The sequence below is a fragment of the Ovis aries genome, chromosome 1 (genome assembly GCF_016772045.2).
Source record: "Ovis aries strain OAR_USU_Benz2616 breed Rambouillet chromosome 1, ARS-UI_Ramb_v3.0, whole genome shotgun sequence".
NCBI lineage: Eukaryota > Metazoa > Chordata > Mammalia > Artiodactyla > Bovidae > Ovis > Ovis aries.
The window spans coordinates 24911832-24929769 of NC_056054.1; the positions used below are offsets into that span (position 1 = coordinate 24911832).

Genomic DNA, 17938 nt, shown 5'->3' on the forward strand with positions numbered 1-17938 from the left:
TCTTTTTCCCTCTCTCTCCTTTCCTTCCTTATCTTCATTGCCTGTCTCGAACCATCTCTCTCTTGCCCCATCTTTCTTCTCTCGCTCCTTCTCACCGCCCCCCACTTCCAGCTCTCCCTCACCCTCTCACTTTATAACCAAACAGCCAAACCCCTTTCCAATTAAAGTGGAATTAGGCAACTCAATCAAATTAGTTCCCTATTAAAGCCCTTCTTTATTAAACCGTTTTCTTGTCCTGCTATTAAGTTTCACCGCCTGGCGGAACTCGAGTCGGCCTCAGAAGTTTACCTTGGGAAGTCGCCGGCCCAGCCTAGGGGAGGGGGCGCGCCCGGTTTCTCGGAGAGGGGGAGTCACCCAGCTGGGAGCTGGAGGGACGCGGGAGGCCGGAGGGGGTCGGCCCGGAGCCGCTAATTTCCTCCGCTCCGCTAAAGCAGGGAAGGAAAAAGGGGTGCGGAGTGAGGACTGAGGTCGGGCTGGAAAGCGCGTCCTCACTGCCGCTCTCAGATTACACTGCCTAGGGCGAAGACAGCACCCCGCCACCCCACCACCCCAAAATAACTCCCAGGCCTCTGGCGGAACACGATCTTAGCCTTCCCGCCCCAGTCGCCTGGTTGTGCCTAGCCTACGGTTCGTTCCAAAACCCAGCAGGGAGGCGCGCGGCGGGCGCCCAGATCTGCGCCCAGAGAACAGGAGCCGGGCCGCCAGCCTCGCAGGATTCCAGAGACAGAGAGCACTGGCCAGACGACCCCGCCGCCACCCGAGCGGGAGCTGGAGGGACACCAGGCCCCACGCGAGCAGCGGGCGCCGCTCCTCCTGTAGGGCCGAGCGCACGCCTCTCCCAGGCGCGGCTGGAAGTCTCCTCGTCCAGCACCCCCGAGGGTCGTAGCACCCGCCGGACCTCGGCCAAGCTTCTCCCAGGCACCGCGGCTCCCGCGAGAAATTAAGATTTTTCAACCCGGCCGCCGGAGAAGCGGGACGGGATTCGGTGCTGTTTTCTTAGAAAATAACATTTATTTCTAGCTCATGTCTATGCAAAGGAAAGCACAAAGTGAGCCATTCTCTGTAGCAGCGTTTTCCGCTGCCGGCCCTTCGGCCGACGTGTTTGGCGAGTCCGGGGAGGCGGGGATGGGCTCCAGCGGGCGGCTCTGGCTCAGTCACACGTCACTCCGTTCCTGCTTTCGCGCGTACCTTGACCGTTCCTTAGGGAGAGACCGGCCGCAGGCAAGGGGGGCGGGTGGGCAGGATTCGTCTCGAGTTTACGATATATTTCGTCTATAAAACCTGATAAGTACAAAGCGCGCATAGTCTAATTTTTTCCGTTTTGTCCTTTTTTTGCTTGTTTTTGAATATTTTTCACGTTAATACCGAGGTCACCTACAGATTACAATTAATAACTTAGAATTCCATTTTATAACATTATACACTGGCTTGTATATATATGTATAGTTTATATATAGATTTATACATATATAAAAACTCACACTGCACCAAGGAAACCCATGCTTATCGGCATAAGCAACAAAGAGAGCGACAAATACCGCAACGAGGAAAGTGCACCTTAGAATTTCCTTTTTTTTTTTTTACAATTGATATCGATATATATGTGTGTCCCAAAGACTCGACTCAGTGCCAAGAGATTTATACATCCTAAATTTATATTTGTTAGAATATTTAAACTTTTTTAAGGAAAGGGGAGACACATAAGACAGACTATCCTGCCATCCATTTGCGAGCGCGGGCAGGTGGGACGAGCATAGAGACAGGAGAGGCAGGAGCTGGCGCGGCGGCTGCAGCGTCTGAATTCTCAAGAATTCCTGGCCTTTCGAAGGGCTGAGAGCCTTGATGAGGGGGTCGGGTGGAGGATCTGGGCGGCGCATCCCCTCCGAGAACATTTGCACCCGAAGCTGCTCCTCTGCTGGGCTCTCCCACCCACTGTCCAAAACAAAACTGAAAACCACCATGGAGCGAGAGGACCCTAGCGGGGCGCAGAGAGCGCACCAGGTTGAGGCCTGGCCGGCGGCCCGCGGGAACCAGGCTGGAGTCCCTGTTTGGGGGCCGACGGCCCTACTGCTTCTCAGGGGCGCCGTTGACCATGGGCCCGTACAGGCCGCCGCCGTAGGTGGGCTCCTTGTGCACAGCAGCGGCGGCGGCCGAGCGGTCGCGCATGAGATCGCTGAAGGCGTAGTCCATGGGCGGGCGGAAGCCGAGGGTGGGCACCAGGCCAGCGGTGGAGTAGGGAGCCATGAAGGCCAGGCCGCGGCTGTGCGCCGCCGCCGCCGAGTAGGCCAGGCGCAGGGGGCTGAGGCCGAGCGGCGCGCCCAGCGGGTAGGCGCCGGCGTCGGCGCCGAAGTGACTGGCGTTGGGCTGCAGTGGCGAGAAGGCCGAGCGGCTGCTCAGCGAGCCCAGAGCCCCGGGCGCCATGGCGCCAGCCAGCAAAGGTCTGTGGTGCGGAGGTGCGGCGGGGCCCGCCTGCAGCGGCGCGGGGAGCCCCGGGCCCCCGGCGGCCGCGGCGTCCACGCGGCCTGGCCACGTGTCGTCCGCGGCGCCTACCGCCCCCACTGCGGCCTTGTCTGGGGGCACGGTGGGGCCGAGGCCGGCCGCCAGGCCCCCGCGGTGGTGGTTGAGCACCTGCTCGATGGCCTGCACCACGTCGCCGCCGCAGCCCTGCAACACCAGCTCCAGGACGCCCCTCCTGTGGCCCGGGAAGACGCGCGTCAAGATGTCCAACGGCGTCCGCTGCCGTGGACCCGGGCCCCCGCCCAGCCCTGGCGCAGGCGAGGCCTCCGCCTCTTCTTTGTCGGCCTCGGAACCGGATTCTGAACCCAAAGGGCTGGCGGATCCTGGGCTGTCCTCCTCGCCGCCACCTCCGGGGCCAGCACTGCCTGGGCAGCTGCCACCTGCCTCCTTGGAGGCCCGGGCCAGGGGTGACCCAGAAAAGGACTCGCCGTCGCCGTTCTCCGAGCCCGAGCCTGGCCGCACCTCTGGGGACGATGTCCCAGGACCCGAGTCCGCGCCGTCGGGTGATAAGGGCTTTCCCGGCTGCGGCTGCGGGCTGCCTGGGCGGCCTGCCTGAAGCAGCGTCTTGGGGAACAAGTCAAACTTCTGTAACTTGGCCTCTAGGAGGGGAGAAAGGGGTATGTAAGGAGGGGTTAGCACGGAGATAACCGCACCCTGTGGCACCTGAGCCCTTTGGATCTCAGCTTCCTTTCCCTCTGAGCCCCACAACCCGCATTCACTGGGCTCCAAAGCCCGTCTTTTTGCTCCAGCATTCCTTCCCCTCTGAACTCCTGCAGGCCTAGCTCTCTTTCCCGGCCGTCAGGGCACAGTCTTTCTGTACCCGGAATCCCAACCACCTATGCCCTGTAAACTCAATGTCCAGTGGCCCTCTTCCTACGACTGTGCCTAACATCTTCACTCTTCCTGGCCTTGCCTCTGCTCTGGAGAAGTGGCCTGACCCAGAGTTCAAAAAGCAGCCAACACAACTCGCACCTGTACCACCACGCTGTAAAGAAGGCCTCACTCTATCCCTGTGAGTCCAAGAGCCAAGCCAGCCCCGGGGGGTGGGGGTGGGGGGGTCTCTGGCCCTGGACAGCACAGCCTGTAAGGGAAGGTACTTTGGGCGTTTATAAGATTCCAAGCTTCTCTACAGGCAAAAGTAGAGCCTCCGTTTTAATCCATCCTTTCCAAAATCAAGAGCTAAGAAGTTCTTCCCTCCCAAGCTGGAAGGTGAGACACTCCCTGCCTGCCCCCCCCCCCCCCCCCCCCCCCGCCCAACCCCGGCCAAATTCCCAGCCCTACCAAAACAGCCTAAGGAGTCTCAAAAAGAGTAGGGCTGGACTGGGGGTAGAAAGGGAAGAGGAAAGGGGATGGAGAGAAGGGAGAGAGCGCATACTCTGAGAAAAGGGAGACGAGTGGGGAAAGAAGCTGGAAAAAAGGAGTAGGGCGGTTGATCGGGGAACACTGGGAACAGAAGAAAAGGAATCTCGCCCGGGGAACTGAGGGGTTTAAAAGGAATTCGGCGTCTTCAGTACCTAGAGAAAAACAAGCGGGGAGGGGGAGGAGATTTGGAGACTGGAATTTCTGAAGAGAGTTGGGAAGGAGAGGGGACGAGGGCGGGGCGGGGGGGGGGGCGGTGTTGGGAATCTGCGGCACGTGGAGAAGCGCTGAAAGAAGGAAAAGATAAGACGCGTGGGTTTTCGCGCAGGGGATATGACCCAGTGAACTAACCAAGGAAGCTGGGACATCCCTGCGTTTGGGTAGAGGCGATAAGATTAAAACCTTTACTTTGGGGCCTGCGGTGGGAGAAAGGAATAAAGAGCAAATGCTTCAGAAAGAGGAGAAAGGAGAGTTTTGTGTGTTTATGCCCCAAATTAGGAGCTGGGTGCGCGGCCAACTGCAGCAGTTGGGGCATTTGGAGAACGGGATTCTACTCTTTCAGTACCGAGATCAAGTCCCTAAGGCCTCGCACCCCTGGACCCGTCCCTGCTCCCCTCTCCTCACCTGAGCTCCCCGCGCCCGCTGCGCCGCCCCCGGTCCCCGCGGGCGTTCCTGCTCCCGGCCCCCCGCCGTCGGCTGCGCACACAGAGCCAAAGACCTCGTAGGCCGGTCGCGGCGGGATGATGCCATTGGCGGCGGCCAGCGCCAGGCCCTCGGCGGTGCCGTAGAGCAGCTGTAACTCGCGCGCCTCGTTCTCTTCCTGCGCCTGTTGCCTGCGCAGCGCCACCTGCGCCGCCATGACGCGCTGGCGCTCGGCGATGAGCGTGCACTTGGCGCACAGGCAGTCCTTCCAGCGGCAGTAGCGCTTGTGGCCCTTGAGCGCAGACACCACGCCGTGGTTGCGGCAGCGCGCGCACTTGGGCGTCCGCGGGTACTTCTCCGCAGCCCGCAACAGCAGCGGCGGCGCCCGTAGCAAGCCGCCCGCCACGCTCACCGGTAGCGAAGCGGCCGCCGCCGCCGCCGCTGCAACCGACGCCACCGAAGCCACGGGCGGCCCCGTCGCTGTCGCCGCCGCAGTCGCCGCGCCGGGTACGCTGGGCAGCTCAGAGCGCAGCTCCATGGCAGGACCTGGCGTGGAAGACCGTGGGAAGAGAGGAGAAACTTGCGGTGAGGAGCGCATGGTGCACTAAGCTAAAGCGCACCCTTTAGGAATCCAGGTTTAGGCAGGGGCATTCGGCAGCGGACAGTTTGGCTAACAGTTACCAAATTGCTGGGAGGAGTTGCTTTGGAGCCTCCTTGTAAATGCCCAGCTCCTTCACCCCACTCCCTTCAGAGTTCTTATAACTCATTTACGCAGTGTGTTGATTTCATTTGAATCAGTAGTTCCGCTGGGGAAAAAAGTTTGAAAGTCACTGGTTCAGATGAGTGTAACGTGGGTTCTTTTTTTTTTTTTAATACCCCCAAACTTTAGCATAACTGAGGTTAGTAGGGTGGAGAAGAATGTTTGATGGGACTCGGATTAGAGAGAAAAATTTGACCCAAAATTAGACTGATGCCAAGACCAAAACAGGAAAATCCGGAGCGAAACGTTCGGTTTTGTAGAAGGGTGAGGAGGAGGGAGGTACTAAAGCCTAGAGATCAGCTGGTGGGGCTGGAACAGTTTTCGTTGGTGAGAGGTGAATGAGAAAGAGAGAGAGAAAAAAAATCAAGAATAGAAGAAAAAAAAAAAGCTCTAGGAAGGCGAGGATACAAACTCAGGGGCAAAGTTAGGCCCAGGGGCCCAGGGACCCGTGGGAATGTGGGGGCTCCAAATTCCAAGGTACGAGCCTCCAGAGAGTAAGAGAAAATGGTTCTGGAGCTGAGTTTAGGAGGCCTGGGAATGAGGATTAAAGAGAAAATTCAGAGCAAGAAACTTCTTTTCAGTAGGCAAACCCACACCGAAGATTAGCATGAGAGGCGAGAAAAACAGCGAGAAACAGGTGATACTGGGGTCTGGGAGAGAGGTGTGTCCGTGAAAAAAAGAACCCTCAGGCATAGGCTGGGCTGGAAATCGAGTAAAAACTACACGTTTTTAGCCTTGTAGTCTGGAGTAGTCGGGGAGAAAAAAGTATCTTGCAGAAGTTAGGTACTGTAGAAAAGAGCCGTTTCACTGAACCACTCACCCAGCCTTCCCCTCCCCTCCTGGTTTAGGGATCCAGTCGTCAGACACGCCCTCCCCATCCTGGGGCCCCGCGGGACCCCGCTCGGGAGCAGATTTCTCAAGTTCTGGTCTCGGAGTTGGGCTCGTGGGACTTAGAACGGCCCAAGCTAGCAGGACCGAGGCGTTGGGAGTCGCCTCTGGAACGGGGTTTCGGAGAACACAGGAGTCCCCCCTGCGCCTTGGCCTCTGAAGGCCCAAGAAGGCCCAACTCTTAAGCTTCCGCCGCGGCCTCCTCTAGGTCCCGGGTTCCCGGCCTGAGCCCAGGACCGGATCCTGGTGTTTCCGCGCAAGAATTCTGGACCCCGTTCCAGCGAGCGCTGCCTCTCCCCTCAGGCCCCTCGAGCCACGCAGTCCCTAAAGCCAGAGTGGCCCGGGCTGCGTCAACAGGGACGAAAGGCCGGGCCGCGTCCCCCCGCCCTCCCTGAGGCCCTCAACTACCTGCCTTGGGCTCGGGGATCCTCCTCCGCCGGCGCTGCGCGCGCCTCCCAGCTCCGCCCGCGACGCTGGCGCTCTCGGCCTCTTCCCCTTGCCCCCGGCCCCTGATCTGACCACGTCACCCTCCTTCAGTCACCATGTCCGAACTTCCGGACCCCCTCTGAACGCTGCGCAGTTCAACCCTTCCGTCGGAAATCGGAGCCGGGGGACCGTTTAGGGATCGACCGGCTGGAACCCGCGACCCGGCCCTCGTCGCGTCCCTTCGCGGAGCGCGCCGTACGCTGCGCACAGCCGGGCCCCAGTTGCCCGGCGCTGCCAGACTCTCAATGAGCCGCTCGCCCGCTCTATTGTTGCTCCTTAGGGCTCCATTAGACAGAATTGGACAACAATGTGGCGCCTGCCATTGGCCAGGGGAGGCAGACGGCGCTCTGATTGGCCGGGCCCGCGTCCCGGGAGCCCCGCATTCTACAGTGTCCGAAAGATTCGAAACTCCAAAAGCTTCTCTGAGCGCCTCAGGGAGGGGAGGGGGCGCGCCAGGGAAGGAGTGGAAAAAAGTGGGCAAGGAGGAGCGTTGAAAATACCGTGACAAGTAGTTTCCGTGTGCCCGAGAGCGTGTGAATTGCGCCTAATTACCGTGTCCGGTGCGCCTCTACGTAGACGTGTGTAACCCTTCGGTTTCTGGGGCGCGGGCTCTGCTGCGCCGCTCTCACTAGCTAGGGGCGCTTGGCAAGGCCGACATTCCCAAGTAGCCCGGGCAGCCGGGGGCGGGATGGGGGCAGGTGACAATTCAATTACCGCGGCCGGGGTGGGGGTGGAATGGGAGCACGGGGGTGGAGAAGGGAGGGTGCTCATGGCATAAATGCCAGGACGATTTTTCCTGCCTTTATCTCGCTCTGTTTCGGCTTGCTCCCAAGTCCGACGCGTTTGGGGTAGTTGAGACACTTTTTTCTCCCTTTGCCGCCTTTAAAACGCAGGTTCTTTATTTTAAAAGCCCTAATACGATAGGCATCACGGCGGGTAAGTGTGGCTTGACGGTTTTCGTTTTTAGAAAGGGGCCGCGAGAGAAGAAACGAGATTGCGCTTCCTGTCGGCGCCCGCCGAGCCAGTGCGCTCTGCGCCTTTCCCCTCCCAGCCCCCCTACCCCGTCTTCTGCCCCATCTTGCGCTTTTTCCCCCTCGCTTTTGCAGCATCCAGATACCTTTTCCGTGGTGGTGAGGTTCTTTTCATCGTTATTTTAAGTTAACAAACAGTTTGATTTTCTTTTTTAAACGAAAGTAAAAAGTGGCCTCTCCGACTCCCCAGATTCCCTTCAACGCAGGACGCACATCAGTCTGTCTATCCTTCCGGTCCGGAGACAAGGTCGCCGCCGGCCCCCAAGAGTAGTTTTAACTTTGGTCACACTCTCCCGTCCTGACGTCACGGCTCTGAGGAACAGCACGGTGCGCTGAGGTAACAGGTTTCGGATTTTGTTTCCCTTTTGAATGGCAACATCTGGAATTAATGCCGCGGTCCTCGCGCGGGATCGCTTCGGGTTTTTCTAGCTCTGACTCTTGCCGTTTCTTTTTCTCGTTCTAATGTTCTCTCATTCTTTTTCTTTTCTCTTTACTCCGAAAGTAAAGAAAATTCATTTAATTCATGAGCAAAGAAAAATGAATTGCCTGTCGTTCTCTCTCCACTCCCGACCAAGCGTTTCCGCGTTGCTTTTTCGAACTTCCAGGGCCCCCAGGATCTGGCCCGCCGTCCTGGGCGCGAAGATTCGGCCGGGGCCCTCCGGACGCAGCCCTTCCCACCTGGAAGGTCAACTGCTGCCAGCGCAGCCGCCTCTGAGCCCGGGGCTGGGCAACTGGGGTGGGAAGGCTAGACGAGCTGGGTTGCCGCCGCATGCTAGAGAACATCGCGCAAGTTCTTCCGCGAAGCCAAGCCGGGGACCCCGGCAGGGGAGGGGCTGGTGCGCGGAAGCGCCTGGCACGTACCCGGAGATTGCTTCCAGAAAGTTGACCAGGCCCGCGCGCGACATGCTCAGACCTTGACGGTCTTCGATAATGATAGAAACCGGGCTGTTCGCCCCTAGCAAATTCCACTCGCTGGAGCCTGAGAGCGAAAGGTGTCAGCCCGCGTTGGGTCTCCCGCTCTGAGTGAGGGTAAGGGAGTGAGTCCGGGATATCTGTCCTGCAGGGGCGTAGGACCCAGACCCCCACCTTCCAGCATCTTGAGGTTATGAGGTTAAGGAAATCTGTGCGTTAACTGCACCCTAGCAGGGGCGGCGGGGGTGGCTGAAGGAGAGAGAAGAGAATCTGGCGCCGGGAGCCAGGCGCCTCCCAGAGCTCCCTTGGATAAAGTTTTCGAGTCATTTTAAACCCCAAACGAAAAGAAGTATAGACGTCCGCCTAGTTTGGGAGGCGCAGGCGGGGGTGAGCGTTGAGGCCCGGCCACTATGAGATTCCCCCCACTCCTGTCCCAATGATCCTGCGGCATCCAAGGGTCAAGCCACAGGGTTTGGGGTCCCCGTGTTTTATCCCGCTGGTGTAGAGGGAATCTCATTTCCTTAAGATGGGGAGAGACACAGCCTGGTCCCCTGCTCAACCTGCCTCCCTAGAGCCTGGCCTCTCTCCTCGCATTCACAGCCCAACAGGTCTGGGACCACATCCTTTTCTTTTGATGTCCCTGAGGTTCTGATGTCCCCCTATGCTCATGTGAGTGCATGTGTCATGGAAGGAGTCAGAGTAACCGTCCTCCGGCGAGGTGGCTGTACTCACACCTCCATAGGCCACTTCGGACTAGTCCTGATTTGAACTGTGCTCTCAGAGGGGAGCAGACCGGAAGTGGCTCATTGGACGTGGCTGCCAAGGGTGGGGAAAGCAGGCCCAGATTGAGGCATTAGGAGGTATGCCCCTAACGCACGCCGGAGTATGGCTTCCCAGCTGGACACACAATCTGCACGTGTGACCTCATTCTGCACAAGTCTTGGACACACCCTGACATCTGAGCACCTCAGGTGGTGGTGGTGGTGTAGTTGCTTAGTTGTGTCCAACTCTTGTGACCCCATGGAATGTAGCCCGTCAGGCTCCTCTGTCCACGGGATTTCCCAGGAAAGAAGACTGGAGTGGATTGCCATTTCCTTCTCCAGGGGATCTAAACGCATCTCCGACGCTGCTCTCCCACCCCAGAGGACCCCTTCCGAAAGTTTGATGGACTTCACAGCCCTCTCATAAGCATGTTCACATTCTGAGACATCCACTCGGTGTGTGACCTCTCACCCAGAGGTCCACAGACTCCCACCCACGTGACTGAACACCTAGACCGGAGCATAAGCACTTGTGCCTGGCTCGTCCACGGACCTAACACTACTACAGAGCCCAGCGGGCCGCCGCACCCTGGGCAGAGAAAGTCAGACCTCTGGGACAAATGAGGTGAGGAGAGCAGAAAGCCCGCCTTCACACAATCGCACACTACACACTCACGCATGTCCTCTTAGCTCAAACTCATTTGCACACAGAGTTCTGCTGTGCCAAGGTGTGGGGGCCCCGGGTGAGCGCTCTGAGCAACGAAAATCTACCGCTTGCATGTCTGAGACTGGCCCCCAACCTTCGCCCCCGCCCAGGCAGTGGTGGGGTACAAAGGGACGGCCCTGGTGGGGGCCGAGGGTGAGGCCGGGGGTGGGGGCTGTGGGAGGCGCGGAGGGGGCTGGGGGCGGGGCGTGGTGGCGCTGAGTAGGAGCCGGGCCGGGGACGCGGATGGGGGACCCGGGAGGCATTGACTTTTGCGCTGTTTGCCCTCGGCCGCGGAGCGAGCAGGCGCCATCTGTTTGCCGGCTGCGGCGCGTCCCGTTTAATTACCCTCCTGGCAGCCTAATAGAGATGATATTAAACTAAATCTTTCTGACATTAAAAGTAATTATCCCCAAATCAGGGGCTTCGGGACGGAATCGCCCCTCCTGTCCCTGCCCCTCCCCTGGCCGCGCCAGATTCCGTTAGTTTGGCTGAAACTCCTTACCGGGAAGGGGGCGCGGGGAAAAGAGGGAAGGTGCCTTTGGGAGAAGGAGTCTACGCCGGCCGCCCCAAGCACGCTGTTTCCAGCACAACGACAGACGCTCTTGTGCATACGACCTGCGCATGGATACACACACACCTATATACGCACAGACACACAACGACAACATCTTCCTCCAGTTCAACTCTCAAGCTACGTTCATTAAGGCTGTCTGCCACGTGCACCCTCATTTGGACAGGGAGAAGCGCAGCCTGGTTTGCAGTCTCGGTCCCCGGCCCCTAAAATGGTCTTTTTGCGTGGTCGAGGCCTCGGATCTGGCCTAGGCCAGGACCAAATACCTAGACACAGGTTTGCAGCCACCAAGACCCTCTGCCATCGTGGCGCTTGACTTCTCCGGCGCTCGTCCTGTGAGGGGCCCTGCGCCTCGTGCTTCCTTCACATGCGTTCGTAAGTCACACTACCTTCTGCTTCTGAGAAGCAAGTCCTGTTTTCCCACTTGACAGGTGAGAAGACAGACTCAGAGAGGTGAGGTGACTTGTCCCATGTCTTACAACTAGTTCGGGACACAGCAGAATTCGATCTCGTGTGTACCAGGAAAGCCGGAGTCCAGGTTCCGCCAGATTCCAGGCGCGGCCTCTCGCTAGGCACGGTGGATTTCTGGGTCTGAGGCCCTTCTCGGAACCCTTACCCTGGCGCCCGCAGGACCGGCCTCTTTCCAGGCTCTCAACTCCCCCAGGGAAGGAGTGAACCAAAGAACTAGCTGCAGGCGGAGGGAGCGAGGGCATCCACGCGGAGAGCGCGGCCGGAACCCCAAGGCAGAGCCCCAGCCGCCGCCCTCCTCTGGTTCAAGCCCTTGCCTCTGCAGGTCGCGCCCAGGAGGGCAGCCGCCCCTTGCCGCCTGGCTTCCTGTCTCCACATCCTTCTTGTTGAGCGCATCTGAGCCTGAGACAAACGCGCAGAGAGTGACGTTCATCACCCTCCTACTTGCTTCTAGTTTTGAGTGCCTACTGTGTACCGCTACTCTGCTAAACGCTTGGTGTGTGCTATCTTGCTTGTTCCGCAGTCCTTGGGGGAGGTGTGACGTGCCGCCTTTCCGGATGAGTCGGCCGAGGTTCCAAGGTTCAGCGAGGCGACATGACTTGCCCAGGGCTGTGAGCCCAGAGGAAGACCGGCACCCAGATCTGACTCCCACTCCCAGGCGTTTTTCTTCTCACCTTCAGCTCTGGGCTGGTAGGGTCAGACCTGGGGGCTTTCAGTCGATTCCATTCTATTCAACTCGCTGGTTATTCACGGAAACGTAACACTGGTCATCATTCATTTCATTAATATCAAGCACCTTGTATGTGCCTGGGCCTGAGGACTGGAGATAAGTCAACCGCGATGGGCCCTTAAAGAGTTCATTGGCCAACGGTGGACCCAGTCACCTAACAATGACCTCACAGGGAGTAGAGGGCTGAGGTGTGAGTGGGCAAAGAAGGGTCAGAGGAACCTTATGAAGAAAGGGACCCTTGATGCAAGACTTTAGGTTTCCAAAATGGAAACATTATTGCCTGTTCTGATAAGTAAAACATTTTAGACATTTCAGCAAAGTGTATCTGGAATATTTCTGTGTGCCTACATTTACAAAAATACACTTTTTGTTACTTTTTAAAATTTGCAAATATGATAAGCACTTTTCATATCAATCTATATCTACATAATCTTTTAAAGAATTGCTTAATATTTCATTGTATGAATGTACCCTAATTTATTTAACCAATTCCCTTTTAATAGGTATTTAAGTTTGTTCCCAATACTTGCTATAATAAAAAAATACAGTGAACATCCTTTGTGAATTTGCCTAATTATTTTCTTAGGATAAATTCCTAGAAATGAGACTGATTAGTCAGAGGGTCAGAGGCTTTTTTCAGTTTTTGATTGCTACCTGTCAGCACTCAGGAAAAGTTGTATCAGTGGATACCCCAACAGCAGTGCATTTTGCTGATCTTTTTAATCTTTGCCAGTTCAAGCAAGGAAAAGGGGATCTTATTGTCACTGTAATTTGCATTTCCTTAGTTTTTCCCATATGTGTTGGTCATTCATGTTTAAAAAAATCTGTGTATAGCTTTACTTATTTTTCTAACAGAGAGCTTCTCTTTTCCTTAATTTGTAATTGCTTTATATAGTAAAATCAGCAGTATCCTCTTATCTGGACATATGCTGCATTTCTCCATTTTTGTTAATCCTATATTGCTATTGTTATACCCAAACTAACATTTTTCATGTAGTCACATCTGTCATTTTTTTCTTTATTCTATTTACAGATCATACTTAACAATTGAGTTTTTCAAGTCCAACTATCCAAAAGCATTTACTTATATTTTATATTAGCACTTTAAAATTTACATTTATTTACATTTTTGAAATTAATTTGAAAATTAATATTGGAATATGTGCAGTAAGTTTGTGGTTTAATTTCCCCCCAATGATTAGTCAGTTATTACAGCACCACTTAATGACTCACCAAGTCCCCACTGACCAAATACCATACTCTGCCTTCTCAGGTGAACTCAGGTCCTCTCTGCTTTCTCATCTAGGGAGCTATTTCCTTTTGCCCTAGTCTCACCCTTTTAATTATTGTAGTTCTGTAATGCTTGAAAGGGCAAGTCACCTTCTGATTCCTGATTCTTCCCTCCCTCCCCAAATTCTCATAGTTATTTTGAAAAGATAGTCTTCTAAATAAATACGTTAGAATTTTTAAAGCTAGTTCCAAAAAGAAAGTGAAAATTTTTTAACCATTTGGAAATTTGATTTAACTGCCTTTAGACATTACTTTGAGGGAGATTATACATCTTCACAATATGGTATTTTTTCATCTAGGACCCAGAATGACTTTCACTTATTCACAACTTTTACAGCCCTTTGTAAATTCTGTCGTGCTTTTCCCCCTGTAATTCTGTTTTTTAAGCATTCTTTGGCATTTTGTATGCTGTTGTGAATGAAATCTTTGCACTCATTACAGTGTCTAACTAGTTATGGCAGGAGCACAAGAAAGTTATGGGTTATAGTATATTTATCTTGAAACCAGTCGCCTTTCTGACCCCTCCCCCTTTTAAATTAGTTCTCACAGTTTCCTGGAGCTGAGTTTAGAAGGACCTGGAATTGACCAGGCCAAGGGAGGGAGGGAGAGGCAATTTTGCACAGACAAAACAGTGCAGAGGCCCGTGTGATTTGCAGGTCCTCCTGGGACTCTGGAGATGGTGTTCACCTGCAGGGTGGTCTTCTGGAGCATTCTTCTCCTGGTCTCCATCTCCCAAGACGGCCTTTGGAAACAGAAATTGGGGAATCAGCCCCAGGGCCTGACAGGCCATCTAAACTTAAGCCACTGCTGCGCTATATGACCCATGCTGGGCTCACCTCCTGGCCACCTTGAAATCAGACTACCTGGAGGAGGCAGCGGCCAGGCCACTGAATTTCAGGGGAAGGGAATTCGAAGAGGATGAGCATTAGAGCTAGGCTCTCGCCAGAGTCCGAGTTCCGAGTTCCCATGTGTTAGCCGGGGTATGCCCCCAGACTGTAATCCCTAGGTCACTGACCCAAATGAAGATATGAGGGAGGGATGGGGCTTGGAGGGAAGAGACCTAACCTGGCAGCCCCAGCCCCCACCCTGGGCCTCTTTCCCTCAGATAAAAGAGTTCTGCTACTCTAACTTCCACCCCCACAGGCCCACAGCCCATTCCCTCCACCCCTTCTTTTGCACTAGGACTGCCCTAGTCTTTAAACTGTGTATGGTGGGTGAGTTCCAAGCTGCATGACTGGCTCAGGACCCGAAATTGGTTGGCCTGGAGCCCAACATGTTAGCTCTCTTTCCTGGCTGCGGTGGTGGCAAGGTTGGGGTCAGGAAGCTGGCTCACAAATAGGCCTTTGTGCCCTCAGTGGGTGGTTCAGACTCTACGCTTGAGGTGATAACTATGTACAGACCACCAACCCTTCCCCCCACTTCCAGGTTCCTAGGCCCAGGCCAGTAAGTTACCTGGAAATTTCTACTGATGCTCTAGTACCCAGCCCCTTGGATCCCTCACCGTCCTTGCCAGAGGCACAGTAGGCACAGTGTGACCCTGCAAGCTCTCCAAGTGCATTCCCCTCCCCTCTCTGAAGCAATCCACATCATGTCATATCAGAGGAACCTGAGAGAGGAAGTGACTCTTCCAGGCTCATCCAGCTAGGTGCAGGGTAGGGGAAGCGAGCTCTTCTTTGCATCTACAGAAGAGACTGGTTGGCGACTTGGAGGAGTTGAGGCCACTTTCTTTACCCTCATTTCTCTGAACTGATCCCCCGGGGATGGGTGGAGGAGGGGTGGAGGAAGGTGTTTGGAGCCTCTTCTCTTGGGGGTTTCTTCACTCCTTTCTGTGCACCTAGAACCCCCTTCACCCCTCAGGATGGACCACACTGTGCCTCACTGCTGGGCAAGACTCCAGCACCACCTTTCATGCATCCTCAGTACCTGTGGTCACAACGCCTGGCTGAGCAGGGCTGCCAGTATGGAAGGGAACCTGGGCTGGAGTCCTGCTTTTGTCACATTTCCTCCTTTTTGTCACATGGGAGTAGAACTAAGGCTTTCATGGGAGCATCGTGAGGCTTCAGTAACACAAGTGATGTAAAGTCCTCAGTGTCTGACACGTAGTGGACTCAGGTGTACTGGATATTCTTATTTGTTAGCGTTGTTGGATGAATGATTTTCTCTTTCTTCAGAGAGGAAAACTGTTTCTTTTTCAGTACTTTTTCTTTTCTTTTTGCCTCCATCAGAAGGAAGACTGGGGGGCTGGTGACAGGAGCCTCCACACTTGAATCAAAATCTGAAAAACCCCCTCCAGAGTCAGAATTCTGATGGATCTGCATGGCTCAGAGAGCTTGTAGCAGGCCTGGGCTATTCCCTTCCTCGGTCACTTCACCCACTCTGCCCGTCACCTTCTCCTGGGACTCCATTAACCAGAGCATGTCTGCTACAAGGTACAAAGTGGTAGTGTCAGTAAGAAAGGAGCAGCCCAGCTCAGGGCACACCCCCAGCCTCTGGAAGCATCCTCACCTTTTCTCTTCTCAGGGGCCTCCACTATTTGGAGCACACCTGGCACTGCTGATTCCTAGGAGAGATCCCCTAGTAGGCTCTGGACCCCCATGGCACACTACCACTTTTATTCCACAGAACCTGTTCTTCATTCTATGTTCATGACTTCCCATAGCATGTAAAAAACTCATAAAACCTACCCCTTTTCGTATGAAGAAACGGAGGCATGTAGGCAATAGCTGTGCAAGCCAGTTCCCCACTGATGCTTGGTGTGGTTGAGGAGGCCAGAAGGGAGGCTTTGGCTAAGTCACTTCATTGCTCTGGGCCTCCATTTTCTCATCTGTAGGTAGGCCTGCTGATCTGGAAACGCTCTGAAATGAGAGGAGGACTATGCATACACCCCACTAGGAAGATGATGATCCCCACGTAGGATGTGCCATCCAGCTGAGGCCCTGGCATCCATCTCTGGAATAGAGCAAAGTTCCTGGCCTCCACACCTGGTTTCCCATGCATGTGCTTCCACCTGACCCCCCAAACACGGAAAAATTTCAGTAAGACTCTCGTTGTTGCCACCTCCTTGGAAAAGTCCTACACAAATGTTAGCAGTGTGTGCCCAAGGAAGGCAAGAACATTTCCAGGGGGCTGGAGACCTGAGCCCAGAGGGGCAGATCTGATCCCTAGGATGCCTACCTTCTCTAACTCTGGGATCTGACTCTTGGGTTTGGGTGGCCCATTCATTACAGAGGGGACTCTGGTCAGAGCTCCTAGATGGGGTTCACCCCTCCCCAGAGCCCCTCTGACTGCCTGCATGAGGGCCTCCTCTGGGGTCCCACATCTCCTGGCACTCCTCTAAGCATTGCCCACAGTGCCCTGGAGTTGGTGGCCCTAGGCCAACCCGGGACTTCTGGGTCAAGGGTAGAGGCTGTAAATCTGTGTTTAACAAAAAGCCTAAATGATGAATGGATGTTTGAGTCAAAACTGACCCAATTTCCATAAGGAAAAGGCCACTTAAGTACCCTTAAAAGTACTTCAACTAATGCTGGTTTGATGAAAATGCATGATGGAAAAAGCATTTGTCTTAGAGTATGCTATATAGTAGCTGTGAGACTTTGGGCAAATGATTTAACCTCACTAAGCCAGCCTCAGTTTATCAATGTAAGAGACAGGGATTGTAGATCCTGTACATTTCACCTCAGGGGGCAGTTTTGCTATTCATTCATTCATATAACACTCACTGACTGTGCCCTATGCCAGGCCCGGTGAGGACACGCCTGTCATGGTCCACAGAGGAGATTCTATGCAAATAATCACAATGATGTGATAAGTGCTCTACTGTGGGTAAGCACAGGGATTAGAAGGGGCCCTAACTCATCCTGGGGATTCCATGAGGCTACCTGGAGGAGGAGTAATGGGGTGGAGTGATCATTGCCTGAGTTCTGGAGACAAACTGTCTGTGTTTGAATCTGACTTCTTGGTTTACCAGCTGTATGACCTCAGGCATATTACTTACCTAATCTCCCGTGCTTTAATTTGCTCACCAATAAAGTGGGGATAGTAATATTAATAGTTCCTACTTCATAGGATTGCTGTGAGATGTAAATGAGCTAATACAAGTAAAGCACTTAGTGTCTGGCATACAGTAAACACGATATAAATATTCACCATCGTAACAGCCATCTATCAAGCACCTACACAGTGCCAGGCCCGTGCTAAGGGATCTGTCAATGATCAGATTGACACGGACTCTACCCTCATGGAGGCAAAATCTGAACTGAGTATCAAAGTACAAATAGCTTCTTATCTAAGGAAGGTTTGGAACAGCAGAAGGCAAAGGAAGGAACTCAGTGGGTGCTGACATTTCACAGGCAAGCAGAGCAGGAAGACTACAGAGCGGACAGAGGGGGCCTTTCAGAGAGGTGGGAGGGAAAATAAAGAAGTGCAGAGTCCTGGAAGGCAGAGGGGAGTGGGTGAGAATGTTCACTATACTCTATTATCTGTGGGCTAGAAGCTACAGCTACTGAAGCAGCTCATGGAAGGCGTCTCACTGATGAGGGGAAACAGAGCAGGCATGAGGGTTGGCCTCAGATCCAGACTGGAAGGTCAGCTTCTTTCCCTACTTGGACATGTCTCTTGGACAGTGGCACTTTCTCCGAGCCTCAGTTTTCCGGTTACATAAGGGACACTAACAGTAGGGACCTTAGAGTGATGCTGAGGCAGTCGTGGGAGGACAGTGCACAGAGCCCCCAGCACCACGCACGGCTTACCTGTGCACTCAACACCAACTCCTCTACTCTCTTTCTCCTCACCAGTGCCAGTTGGTTTTGCTCCAGCTC

The 17938-nt window shown here is 54.5% G+C and overlaps 1 protein-coding gene and 1 long non-coding RNA gene across 2 annotated transcripts; both read right to left on the reverse strand.

The window, feature by feature from the left end:
• Positions 1–989: 989 nt before the first annotated feature.
• On the reverse strand, positions 990–6951 carry DMRTA2 (DMRT like family A2). The gene is made up of 2 exons (XM_004001956.6): positions 4501–6951; positions 990–3116 (listed from the first exon to the last, which is right to left on the reverse strand). Exons 1-2 carry the CDS (start codon positions 5114–5116, stop codon positions 2065–2067), a joined length of 1668 nt encoding a protein of 555 aa, XP_004002005.4. The 5' UTR covers positions 5117–6951; the 3' UTR covers positions 990–2064.
• Positions 6952–11639: 4688 nt separating this feature from the next.
• Positions 11640–16929, reverse strand: LOC132659137 (uncharacterized). Its single transcript, XR_009599099.1, has 2 exons — positions 15806–16929; positions 11640–13863 (listed from the first exon to the last, which is right to left on the reverse strand). It is a non-coding gene; the product is annotated as an uncharacterized LOC132659137 (long non-coding RNA).
• Positions 16930–17938: the final 1009 nt, after the last annotated feature.

Excerpts from the sequence above, each read along its gene's own strand:
- DMRTA2 (XM_004001956.6), bottom strand. The coding sequence starts at position 5,116 with ATGCGCTCCTCACCGCAAGTTTCTCCTCTCTTCCCACGGTCTTCCACG. Across the intron at positions 3,117-4,500 it reads AGCGGGCGCGGGGAGCTCAG|AGGCCAAGTTACAGAAGTTT; the intron begins GTGAGGAGAGGG and ends CTCCCCTCCTAG.